This window comes from Acanthochromis polyacanthus, chromosome 15, assembly GCF_021347895.1.
Source record: "Acanthochromis polyacanthus isolate Apoly-LR-REF ecotype Palm Island chromosome 15, KAUST_Apoly_ChrSc, whole genome shotgun sequence".
In the NCBI taxonomy this organism is placed as follows: Eukaryota; Metazoa; Chordata; class Actinopteri; family Pomacentridae; genus Acanthochromis; species Acanthochromis polyacanthus.
Genome location: NC_067127.1, coordinates 3791800 through 3805714, shown reverse-complemented (window position 1 = coordinate 3805714; position 13915 = coordinate 3791800). Strand labels below are relative to the sequence as shown.

At 40.1% G+C, this 13915-nt stretch overlaps 1 protein-coding gene across 1 annotated transcript in view; it reads right to left on the bottom strand.

Annotated features, from left to right (window-relative positions):
* srbd1 (S1 RNA binding domain 1) overlaps positions 1-12712 on the bottom strand; it is a 61941-nt gene extending 49229 nt beyond the window's left edge. Inside the window, exons 1-10 of the mRNA XM_022195754.2 lie at positions 12609-12712; positions 12148-12212; positions 11346-11700; positions 10342-10581; positions 9372-9538; positions 8938-9055; positions 8651-8789; positions 8168-8264; positions 7882-8065; positions 1323-1426 (exon numbers count right to left, since the gene is read on the bottom strand). Coding sequence (XP_022051446.2) covers positions 1323-1426; positions 7882-8065; positions 8168-8264; positions 8651-8789; positions 8938-9055; positions 9372-9538; positions 10342-10581; positions 11346-11700; positions 12148-12212 — 1469 coding nt within the window. The 5' untranslated portion in view covers positions 12609-12712. The remainder of the gene's footprint in view (positions 1-1322; positions 1427-7881; positions 8066-8167; positions 8265-8650; positions 8790-8937; positions 9056-9371; positions 9539-10341; positions 10582-11345; positions 11701-12147; positions 12213-12608) is intronic.
* Positions 12713-13915: the final 1203 nt, after the last annotated feature.

Here is a 13915-nt window from a genome sequence, read left to right as displayed (position 1 = left end):
GACTGAAATTCTGATTAATAATCTGCTTACAAACATACAGCTTATAATATGTTGCTTAAAAGTTCTTAAACTGAAAATTCAAATGGTTATTTAACTGTGATCAAAACTAAATTAAGTAGTAAACATATTTTTCTACCCAGAAAAAATTAAATGGAGGCTTCTTTAAATTGACTTTGTGGGGAAAAAAAGGTGTAAATTCATTCTGAATTCTTTGAGTTTCTGCTTTTCCTTTCACTCAACTCATTTAATTCTCAAGGCAAAATTTCCAGCACGGAAATCTAAAGAGCAAACCTTGACCAATAAATGGGCTGCATCAGGAGCTTCCGTTTGTCTGTTTGAAAAGCTATTTAATTTTCAGTATTTCTTAGGGCTGGACCCGGATATCCCGAATATCCGAATATTCGTTCGCTACGGCACTATCCGGATATTAATTTTGGTATCCGAATATTCGCCTCCCCTCCCCCCTGTCGGAGTCACCGGGCAGAAAGAATATGCAGCGTTACTGTCTTCCCTCCGCCTTCGGCCCACATCGGCTCATCTCTTCGTGTGATCACATAAACATATACACATATGTCTATAACATATACACATACCCCTCACCCCCTCCTCCCCCCAGACGAAAATATTGGGAGCTCCTCTCTTCCCTGCGCCTTCGGCCCTTTTCGGCTCATCCCGCCGTGTTCTTCGGCTCATTTCGGCTCCTCCATTCGTGTTTGTAAACACCACCCGAATGGCCGGGTTGCTGCCGACTCTGACGTCACGCTTCACTTCGTTGCATAAACACAAGACAAGATGCTGAAGACCGGTGTTTGAGAATTCTTCAGTTTAACTAAAGACTAAACGAGGGCAAAATGTGGACCCGGGAGACCAGACGAACGGATCCGAATATTCGGGCCGTCTCCCGTCTCCTCCGCCGCACCCCCCCCGGTCGGACGTTACGGAGCGGAACGAATATCCGGATATTCGTCTTTAATAGGGCCCGAATATTCGGAGGCCAGAAACCACTATTCTGGCCAGCCCTATTTCTACACTAATCAATTCACTGTAAAATCATCTGGTACCAAATACCCACCTAGTAAAAAGAAGGCACTCATTTTGTTACAAATATCGTCAAGCTCATCATTCCTCAAGGCCACAGACAAAAATGACTGATCACTGTACACATATTTACATGTATCCCACTTCAGTTCTGTGTCATGTGTACAACAGTCTTAAAGAACACACACCACAGTCAGTGACAGTTTTACTGCAATGTAATATGAATATAGCAGACACAGTTGTCAGAGCACGTAGAGGTGCTTGTGTATTATTGTGTTTCAGACCTGCTGTTGATGCACCACCTGGTGAAGTCACTCTTCACCCTGTCAGGAATGTTCACCTTCACTGTCAGAATCTTGAGACTCTCCCCTCGGTTAATAGCCAACGTCTGTGCACACAAACACAAGCACAAACACACCTGCATTAACAGAATGGAAACGTTTCCACTGGTTAATGCAAAGCAACAGACTGGACAAACAGCTCAGACAGGTACACAAGAACCACTGCAGTCATAAAAATCACCACTGCAGACTGCATGTAAAAGCATCAATACCCTCAGAAGCAACATATTAGTCTGTACTTGTGGTTGCTACTATGGGATTTCTATGTTTGGATAATATGTTTTCATGATTAATGTTGAATTTGTTGTTGATGTATTTCTGTTATATAGCTATAATAAAGCAACTTGGTCAACTCTACATGAGATTTTTTTTTTATGTTCACAATATTTTGTTGCTTCCATTTGGTAGCACCTGAGAACCCCAGTAAAAAGAAAGAGTTAAAGATAAATATTTTAGGATTAATCATCATTTTAAGTTACTATATCCACACCCAATGTATATAACAGACACATGTAGCCAAGTTTGTACTCGCAAGCATCAAAACAAAATCTTTTAACTCTCCACACACATAGATAAAAGTGCTGAGCCTACGAGTGTATCCTGTGGCCTGCCCTGTTGTGTTGTGTGCTGGATCCCCCCTCAGAGGAACCGTTACATGCTGTTAAGCAAACAGTAGTAAGTGTCTGACCTTTTCAGTGGGGAACCTTTAGCCTGCCACAGAATAGGGCCAAGAAACAAGACGTCAATCTGGAGCCCAAGCGGAAGAAGGGAGCTGACAAATGCCACCACTATGCCACCATCAGCACTGAGACCGCGAGGCCTTCCCCCACCCACCCCACCCACACATGGTGCCACAACCATTACCACTCAGCAACACCGCTGGATCTGGTGCGTCCGTATGCGATGCACACACAAAAATAAAAATATAAAACGCAGCTAATGGCATGGCAGAGGCAGGGATTAATGCAGCGGGTTTGCTTGAATAATGATGAAAGCTAGAGTTCTCGTCTGGTGGCATGTTTCCGCTGGAGGCTGCCTCACTGTGATGAGATTTCTCAAGCAATCTTCATCAAAGCACTGAAGTTTAACATGTTGTCAAAGAAAGCAAGCGGAGCACTTCCCGGATTTGTCTGCACATCTGGGAAAAACCCTTGAGTGCAACTAAAGTGGTAAATACAAAACTGCCTTACTAAAAGTGTGTCCACAGGGTTCAGTGTTGTTAAAATCAGTCTGTGCAATGAAGGATGACATATCGTCTTTGCATAGTTGTCACGTATTACAGGCCTATTCTTCCCACATCTAGCATGCTCTCTGTTGAATGTGGGGATGAACAAGTGTCTAAAAACTAAATGTGTGTATTGTTAACTAAACAATTTTAAAAAATATTGCCATTTTTTTCCCTACAAACCATAGACAAAGGCACTGCAAAAAAATATTACTCATAATACCTTAGTATTGTCAGCAAGCACAGATGACACTCACTTTAAATTAGCATGCACTAGCTGTTGCTTACATGCATGCATTTTAAGGCAATCCAGATAAGCACTGTTAAATCTACTGACGCTAACCCAGCTGTTGCTTCTTAGCATTCTGTAATTTCTCCACAAAAAGAAAAAAAAATCCAAGTTAATCTTCTCCTCGCCCATTTGCCAAAACCTAGCTGTGCCAAATGCAGCGATGCCACAAACAACATTAACTTTTCCCCTCACAGTTGTACAGTCTCTGTACAGTAATTCTCCGTCCTCGCCGATGATAAATAACCCTCCGTCTCTCAGTTTCTGTCTGGGTTGGGTCACTAGTGGGAGACACGGGGTGATCCGAAAGAGAGGGTGATGTGAGACAGAGTGAGAAGTGTGTTTGTGCGTTAGATGGGCCAGGAGTGACAGGTAGCCAAGTGCTGGCCAAACCCTGACAAGACCAGACAGACTGCCTTTCCTAGATGCCCCTTAATCCTGCCACCAGCCCCCGAGGGAGGGCAGTCAGCCAACAACTATCCTCTCTCTGTCTGTCTCCTCCTCTCTCTCATCCTTTCTTTAGAGGAATACTGTCATCAACACATCCACCCATCCGACATATCAAGGATAAACAAACAGATACACACACACAATGACACGCGCATAGCCACAGCAAACTTGCACACTTTTTGACCTGGCTGACACACACAGGACAGACTGTGTTGTTAAATGTGGTTGTATAACAGGTGCATAAAGTGTCTGCAGACTTTTATTCTAATCATAAAAGTTCAGGCTCTGTTTGACTAGTCCGAGGGTTAAAAATGTAAAAGTGTTACAGAAAAATTACTAAATTATAATTGGCAGTCTGGATGGATGTAAGGAATCTTTAGACAATATGATTCCAAATAAATATCAACTTGTCACATATCAACTGAAACAGTAAGTAAATCTCAATTGCCAGACTTTAGGATTTACATCATGCAGTGTGTTTAAACACCTGAGTCGTTGATTTTACAAATTCCTGCTGTCCTCCGTGTGTGACAGTCACATTTTTGACGATATCTCTTGTGGTAATGCTCCATTAAATGATTTAAATGTAGTGGAATCTAAATCTGCAGTGGATATTAAACTGAACACCGATTTTGAAAAGTTATATTAAAAATTTAATCACAATTGTAATCTGTCAGAAAAAATGCAATTGAAAATTTTCCCAAATTGTTCGGACCTAGTCAGAAAGACAAAAGGATACATTTCGATTTACACTTACCCGACATAAAAGTTCAAATTTGACGTTGCAAAATCATTTCAATATCTCGGATAGAAATATTTAACATTGTTAGCAGTACTTAAAACATCTGAAGGTGATAAAAACAGACCAGAAAGTACTGATCAGGATGACTTTAGTATTCCCACAAAAAAATTTATTTTTGGCTACTATATCCGAAATTCGGTTATAAATTTGCCTTCTTTAAATTGTTGACAAATTATGTATTGTACCAGCATACCACAAGCAGTTTTACATCCTTTGAGGACTTCTAAAGTATTACAATTGCTACATAATCACGCACACACACACAAATGTATGGCTATTTGAGATGGATTTACACTGAAATGATGCGATCCAGAGCTCCTTACCCTCATCAACCACCACAGCAAAGTGTCTCACTCCAACTTTCACACCTTTACAGAAGTCTTAAGTCTAAAAGGGACCTTTAAAGGACTGTGGGAAAGTGAGGACCAGCCAAAGTTACCCAAAAAATCCTCACTCTGATGATCTGAAACTCTAAGTGGTCCTCGCAAGAATATTTGTACAACTATACACACACGTGCAAAATGTTTCCTATGTGAGTGACATTACAAATAAAGTTGCTTTTCCTCCACCTGTCCATCAAAGAGGAGTGTTTAATTGATGAAGCAGTTCCATTTACCCAGACTCCTCTGCAGGCAAGCCCCAGACCAGAGCATTAAACCACCATTTGATCACGACACAAATCGCATTAAAAAAAAAATAGCCCACTGCGGATTCAACAAATCCACCGTGGCATACTGAGGAGCACACCGGCTGCTAATAGCTATGAGGTAAATGTGAACTGTTTGAAGAAGGCCTTACATCAAGTCTGACAGAATTAAATCTGAGCTGAGCATTATGCTTCAAGACATGCACGAGCTGTCCATTCACGAACTGTAGATAGATTTATATAGAACCGTTACATAATTTTATAAAGGCACACACTGGGGGATTTGTCATATTCAGTAAGCAGACAATACTTTTTTATAGGGCTAAAACAATTAGTCAGTTACTTCAGCAACACAAACATAATAGCACATCATCCACCTAGCTCGTGTACACATATAAGGTATTAGTAACTCTGGATTGATTCTTACCAACTGTATGCGTCAGTTCCCTTCAAATATGCTCTTTTAAACATATCTAAAGCTGAACACAGTACTTGAAGAGTCATTTTCCTTCTATTACACGTTTCCTCTTTTTAAATGTGCATGTTTCGTGGCTACAAGTACTTTGACAGCAAATAACACGAGCCAAATCCCGTGTATGTTCACATACTTGGGTACTACAGATAATTCTGATTCTGTTTAATGTTCAGGTTTCATCTTCAAATTTCTGAGAATGTGCAGCATTTATTTTTATTGATGTATTTCAGATGTAGTCAAATGATCAAGCAATACAAGTCTGATAAGAAAACACTGAAAATGTAATACAAAAAACCATTAATAAGCAAAAAGTTTGATTTTTCTGATTTGAAAATGAAAATTAGCATAAAACCAGACAACATTAAATGAATGTTAATGTTTCATTTAGTCCGAGAAACTGGCTTTACATCATCTGTTGCGGTATTTCTACTTAAAATTTACCATATCTACAGTAAATTCAACATTAATTTTAACTAAGTTTTACATCTACCTTTCAAAAAACACATTTTTTTCTGTGCTGCTTAATTTCCTTCTACCACAGGCAGTTACTTTTCACCTACAGGTCAACTTCCACATTCACTGCAGCAACTCCGACATCAGTCCATTCACACAATGCCCTTTCCTTTCCCTTTAACAAACCACCAGAGCTGGGGCTTTAAGAAAATGTGCAAAACCAAACGGGCAAGTGTGTGCTCACACACATGCCTCCTGTCAAAACACATCTCCCACCTGCTCCCCCTTCCTGCCAACTTGACGGCTCGAAAAGGTTCATTTTAGCTGGAGTCTGACAGCTAGCAGGGTCACAGCAGCCTGTGGATTAACGCTCCGTGACAAAGGCGAGTCATCGAATTAAAGGCCTTGCGTACACGGGAGAGGAGAGGGGAGAAAAGGGGAGGCGAGGAGTGGATTGGAGGGCTGAGGTTTAGTCAGAAAAAGAGGGAGGGAGGTGGAGAGATAAGTGACGGACGCACCTCAGCACCGCTCATCTGTTCATGCTTTCCCTCCCTGTACTGCCCCCGCTGCCTCTCCCCATCCTTCGGTCCGCCTGTGGGCCCAGCAGCAGTGGCTGTCACTACAGGAGAGCGCCTGTCAATCAAAGCGTCCTAATCCAATGGCATGTCGGCAGGGGACATGTCACATATGTTAAGAGGAGAGAATGAGGGGACTTGCAGGGCGCGCTTGTGTGTGTACGTGATTAAATGACTGCAGGGCAGAGAGCGGTTGCCAGAGAGTGTGGTGTGGCAGAGACAGCGGGTGACGGGAGCTGTGGTGACACATGAGGCCCGGGACCAACTCTGAGTAACCTACCAGTCACTAGAGGGACGGAGGGGGAGCCGAGGAGGCAGAGCAGGGCGCAGGAGGGGGAAAGATGAAGGCACAGACAAGGCTAACTGCGACTGACGTGGCTAGCATTCAGAAGAGGCACGCATGAAGCAGATGCACACGACACAAACAGATGGTGTGCATTTGGTCATGTGTATGTGTGCGAGTATCAGAACAAACAATACAGGTGTAAATCACCTTTATTATGGTCCAGCAGGCTTCACAGATTCGTTGTTTTTACCGCACGGCAAAACTGCGTTTTCCGGAAGGTATTGTTTTCAGCTGCATGGTCTTGCGTGCTTGTTTGTCTGTAACAATTTGGTTTCCGCGCGATAACTCGATAAAATATTGATGTAGCCTCACCACATTTGGTACACAGGTGTACCATAATAAGACACAGGTCAAGTTCACATTTGGTCACCGTGACCTCATTTTCAAGGTCACAGGGGTCATCTTTGTCGCCGGGCGGTCCAAGTTTGGCAAAACTTCTTGTTCTGAATGTATTTGTTTCATTTTCTTAAGCCCGTCTCATTGTAAAGAGCTACGCACACAAAGTCTGCTGTATTTTGTTTGATATTATGTGTAATATAGTTACTTTTTTATCATAATTTTAAAAACAAACGTGCACACAGCAAATAACAACTGCTGTTTAAATCAAACAGCACAATTCTGTCGAACATGACAGGCAGTTAACATTCCTAGAATAAAGTGAATTCACTAGCCTGAAGAAATGCAAAGCGCTTAAATTGTGTTTTGGAGTACAGTACAGTCAATAAAATGAAACATGCTGGTATTAAGTAGATTAGAGCTGTGTTTAATTTCATGATTTTGCACAATTCTTCTAAGATTTATGGTAATTGCAGCTGAAATAAAGAAATATTCCAATCGAGTTAAGTAAGCTGACATGCAGAACTCTGACAGAAACATCTTCAGTAAAGCTTTCAGTTTTTATCCATTGATGCTACAACGGGACTATGAGAGTGAACGCAGAATATCAGTGGAGTTATACTATCAGTTGTCACACTGTCGTTTTTCATTCCCTCATCTTTCATTTTCAGTAAAGTAATCAGCCGTTTTTCAGTGCTGTGTTTGTTCTAAGTTGTGGGAACAGCTCCATATTAGAGGTATAATAGCATTCATGATTAACATTTCAGTTTTCTGGTGAATATGTAGGTAGCAGTGCAGCGAAACACCAGAGTTAACCTTCAAGCTAGACACTAAAATGCAGACGGCTACGGCGCTACCACTAATTTATTCACAAGCCATTAACATTATCTAGTCTGTCTTGTTACCTGATGCGGTTGGATGCGCTGGATGTTGGAGGTGAAGTCAAAGTAAAGCTGGAACTTGTCAATGTCCTGGGATTTTTTTGGCTCCCCCTTTTTTTTCTGGTCTGGGACTGACTTCCCTTGTTCTTTGTCCTTTAGTGCCGACTTGGATACAGAGGACTGGATGGTCACAAAACTCTTCTCACATCTGACACAGAGGAAGAACACATTGATAAATATATTCATGATGAGGATATAAATCACCACAGAAAAAAGCCTGACATGCTATGTGAATGTGGATTATTCTTACAGCGTCTTCACGTAGGTGAGGGTGTCAGGGTCTTTAGCTATCATATCAGCCAAGATATGCTCCACGCCCATGGCCACTTCTTCCACCGTCGACAGACCTGTAACATACAAATACACATGCATACTGTACTTAGAAACACCTTCAATGAGTTGTATACATTTGTCAGGGCACATATTATTTCAGGTCTCTCAAATCTTGCGACATCTGTGGCATTGTGCTGTGTGTTAAAATTGCACATTTCAGAGTGGCCTTTTATTGTGGGCCGTCTAAGGCACACCTGTGAGGTGGGATGGATTATCTCAGCAAAGGAGAAATGCTCACTATAACAGATTTATGAAAAACATTTGAGAGAAATGGTGATATTGTGTATGTGGAAAAAGTTTTAGATCTTTGAGTTCATCTCATAAAAAATGGGAGCAAGAGCAAAAACAAAAGTGTTGCGTTTATATTTTTGTTGAGTGTATGAATTTTCCTATCTTGTACCTTCAGTACCCGGTTTCACACATGCCCTCAAATCCACAGAGTTTGGTGTCTCCATCAATGCAGTTGCAGCTCCTTCGAGGCCGAGAGCTTTGGCCCTGCGAGCTTTCGTCAGCTTGCTGCCTTTCTTGTAGGGAGAATACTGCAGGTAGAAACACAAGCATCGGACTGAGATGACAGGTAAGGAGAGGTATAAGGGGCATTTAATAATAGTAAGTAAATAGATAATATTGCAGCTCCAGCATATTTAGATCATAGAAACCAGCTTTGTGTAAAATCGTGATTCTAACCACATGATCCAGTTCATCGGCTGATTGGCAGCTCCTCAGATTTTGTTCGAGCTCAGTTGTCAAAACTCCATCCTTTTTCAGGGTCTGAATCACAGATTGGGTCTTCTTAGCCAGAGAGCTGAGGAAACACAGCAACATATGAACAAATACGCACAAATAAGAAACACAAATAAGCTGTCAATCACTGACACACACAAGTAATACACAGGTAAAAGAATCACACACAACGCATAGTGTTACACTGATCAAAGCTTAAGCAATAGCGCCATCTAGTGGTCACTTTAAAATATGTCTTCAGTTAAGAAAAAAAACAGCAAAGTTCAGCTCAAGCGAGAAAATATTTCATATGTCAGAGTGCGAGGTAAGGGCTCATAGTTTCTGCGTTTTTGTTGTATTCTTTTTAATTTAATTTAAGTTGTGTTACATTTGCCTACCATAACTCCTCATACACCATCTGGATGTCTCGGACAGCATCAGCGTCCATGTGGTTGATCATCTCTTTGCGGTAGCGCACCATGAACGGCACGGTGTTCTCTTCACGAAGCAGCATGACGACATTTCGACACACCCACTGCTCCACACAGGTCAGGGTGGACAGCAGCTGAGGTGAAGCACACAAACACACAATGCATCTATACACAACAAAAAATATGTAAGTAGGCAGCAAGTCACTGCCACGTGAACAAAGATTATTAACCTCTGACTCAGGATTTTTGGTTGTATAAACAGCATCTTTGTATAGCCTTTAGACATCAGTGTGTCTCCAGTCTTTGGCATTAAAATGATATTGCATAATGTTGCATTAAGGTAAATGATGTGTGTCATGAATATTTATGCCATCTGTCTCATTCACTGCTGGTGGTGTCATCTTAGGATTTTGCAGCATGCTTGTTCAGCTATAGGTAACTAAGAACACACATATATACACTCTTTACGGTGTCCAACACAGCAGATGAACAACTTGTTGAGAGAAGCATCTCAGTATGAAGAGAGAACAACATGGAACTGAAAAGTTTTAAAGTAATTAGTAAATCTCATCCTTTGAATTCCATTGTACACATGGATCGCAACCTACCCAGGTAGTTATAATTTTGTTAAAGGGCATTGTAACAATTGGCTGCTTTATCAGAATGATTATTTTTACTGTCTGTAGTCCTGCTTAGGTCATTTGCTATCTTTTGCAAACATGGGTAAAAATGTGAATGTAAGAACTTTTATGCATTTCTGTTCAGCCCGCAGCTTTGTTTGGTGGTAGCGGTTTCATAGATGCTTTGCACTGCTGTCAAATTGTCCATTTTTTTCTGCATTTGTGTGTGTCAGTTAGTGAATACCAGTCAATACAACTTTTGCCAATAACGTAAACCTTAACAATCATTCTGAACCATAAAACAGACCTTGTATTACCTGTATCACATCCCAGTTCATATTGAGTTCATTCCTCAATGACTGAGCTTCTGATGAAGGCAGTGCAGTTGGTTGTCCCAGACAGGCAACACCGGTCTTCTGTTTCTTTAGATAAGGCTCATCAAAAGTGAAATCCTCCTCCTTAACTTCCTCTTTCTTGACCCGAAGCCCAGCTTGAGATGATCCCTCATCTGCCCATCTGTCTGCTTGATGGGCTTCTGACACGATAAATGACACTCTCTACAAGGAAAAAAAAAACAAAAGAAAGGAAAGAGAGAGACAGCAGATAAGAGAAAAAATGAAAATCTAGCAAATAAATAATAAAGAATAGTGACCGGTCATTAATAAAACTGAGTTGTATGGCAGAGAACACATCCCAGAGTATTTTAAATCATGTTCTACCAAGTTCAGTTGGAATGTAGTAAACTAAAAAAAAAACCTGCACTTAAAGTTACTGTAAAATCTGAATCATTTTACTTCAGACATACTGGTTTGTTCTTATGTATATATACTAGTGCTATGGAATGACTGATGCATTCCTTCCAGGGCCATCACTGATATTACTACTCAAGAAGACCAATAATCGATATCTGAAATGAATAAACATTTGCTGTAAAAACAAAAATGTTGGTGTTAAAATTTAGAAAAACACAAACTTCAAGACAAAGTTTTGTTGAAATTCCTTTATTTATGCTTTACATACGTTTAAAAGGGAACTTTTCAACACTTATTCCTCACTGGTAACAGTGCTATTACTTGTGGTGTGTAACTAATAACAACACTGATAATTGTTTAAAGTCACAGTGGTGAGTAAAGGTAGAAATTGCTGCAACAGAGCCAAAGTAGCATATTTAAAATTAATGTATTTCATTGGGAATCATTTAAGAAGAAATAACGATGCCAACAATTGGAAAAATGCAAAATATACAACCCAAACAACTGGTCAGACGAATAATTAGTGGATCCCTGATATAAACTCTAAATAAAAGAGCAATCAGCCTTACCTCTTCCTTCATTCTGCTGCTTGGCCCACTCTCTTCAGCCTTCTCTGGACAGTCAGTTTGTGTTTCTCCTTTGTCTTCTCCAGCCTTATCTGCCACTTTTTTCCTCTTTGTTCCAGCCAACCCAGATGCACCAGAATCCTTCGGTCGCTTTGGGGCCGGTGTTTTTCGTTCAGCTGCAGGTTTGCGTGGTGCTCTTGGCTTTGGCTCTTTAGGCACTTTGGGAGCTTTAGGTTCTTTGGGGGCTTTTGGCTCTTTTGGTTTAGCAGTTCTCTTGGCAGTCTTGGCTTTTGGCTTTGGCTCTGGTGGCCCCCATTCATCACTATCCTCACCACTACTCACTGTTTGGGAAAAAGACCTGACGGTGGAGTAGAGACAAATTAGAGAACCTGCAACTTATAATACTCTCTGGTAAATTCAATACATTTTTCTAATAGGGCTGAACAAAGTGTGCCGAATGAGGAATAGCACTAAATCCATAAGGGAATCAAACTTAACTTGCCCTAAATTAATTTTTCAGCCCAGTTATACTCATTCAAGTTTCAAATCTTTTACACTGTGAATATTGAACCACAGATTCACCTTCAAAAACGGCAGTGCAAATCAAACCGCAACTAGTCATTTCTACAAATCGTTCAGCCATTATTTTAACAGTTTAACAGTGTGACTACCCTGGCAATCTGTCACTAAAATAGTACAAAGAGATTCCAACCGTACTCTGTAACCCTGAAGTCGAATAAATTACTGTTGCAGAAATACAATGCAATGACTGCCATTAAAGAACGAATGAATGAAAATCACTGACAGATCAGAATCCATGTCATTGTACTTCACAGCCTTGGCAGTTGCTGCTCGGGGTTTTCGCATCATCTGTTAGAGAAAATGAAATAGCATGCGTTTACATGAAAGCTAAAAAAAAGACACCATTTAGTCAAAAATTGCTAAGACGTTAGCGTTAAACTGTGCTAGTGTAACGTTAATTAACCAATGGTTAAGCTAATTATATGTCTCAAAACAGCAAATTACAGCCAAAGAAAGAGCAAGAGCATTTGGTAACATCAGCACAAATATGGCATTTACTGAAGCAGACAAACTTGCAAAAGTTTGCTAGCTGTCACAACCAGGTTCAGGTTAGCTAGCTGTTTTAAATTTGCCGCTTCACGATGACGCTAGTAAAGTTAGCACGTTAACTGGAACGACAATGTGACAGATTCATTCGAAGCACCATATTGCCACACGGTATGAAGAGTGACTAGCTAGTTTCACCTTTAAACCGTTGAAAATGCTCCAAACATTTGCTGGTATTCCGTTCGAATCGTGGTTGCTAACTTTGGATATGCACTTCCTGAAACAGAACCGGCTCAACCAATCAAAACGTCCAACAGTCTTAAAGGGCCAGAGCCTCTTTGCGTCCTGTTTATTGGCAAATCACAGAGTACATAGCGCCACCTACTGTGTCTAACAAAATTAAATACAAGCTATAGATAATTTCCTAATTCTGTTTTCATAAGAGAACACATTTGATTGCTCCCTTGACTGCCAAAAATTGACCCTGTACCGAAACTAAAAATTGGCACTCTGCTTGTTAAAGCTGTATCATTTTACAGCCGCTTTTATCTGGGTCAAATAGGTCTCAAGAAGTTTTTTCTTTTGTCTCTGTATTATTTTACCTGCCATGTGTCTTATAGTGGAAAAAATAAAAGTGCTAACTAAAACCAAAATAGTTTCTTTGCTGTAATGTCAAACACTGAAACAAAGAGAATTGTTGGACAAACGTGACTGAATTACTTCAATTTGTATCAAGCACTTGATTCAAGTTTATCAAAATTAAGTGAACAAGTAAAATGAGTGTTTAGAGTTAATTATTTAGATTGTCTCAAATGAACATTTTCCATTGTTTAAGTTCATTTAACTTTCAGGAAAGTCAACTTCAATTTCCATATTTTTCATCTTAAGTATTTGCTTTACACAAACGTAAATCACAGCCTGGTATTCCCCAGGAAAGCTAAGCAGGCAGGGGAGATGACTTAAGGGGACAACGACTCATCAAGCCAATTTCACAAAGTTGCCTCTACTTGGATTTCATTTGAAGTCAATGAATCCAGAAATTTGAGTTTGTATTACTAAGAATATTATGCAATTGCAAACATCATTATGTCAGTCCAACTCATCAAAATAATGTTTGTAACTTAAAAGCTTGATCTAAATCCGGATTGAACTGTCGAACGACACCAAAATAAATAAATAATAATTAAAAATCTCAATCTAATCTAACAGATTTTGTTCTAGTTTACCCAAACCCTATTCAGAACTGTGACTTTATATTCAACGTTGATCACAGTCCTGTTTTTCATTCTTTTGGGGATTTACTGGAAATGTTTAGCTGGCCCACTGCACTCTCACTTCCTTTACACACCTTAATTGTGTTTCTGTTTGAGGGTATTTTCATTTTATTTTTTTTTAAATTCTCTTCCTCAAATGTCAAGGTCACAACAAATCCAAATCAAACATCAACTCAGTGATTTTATCATATCATGTCTCCATTTTAAGAGAAGCAATACAAAAAGAAAGTA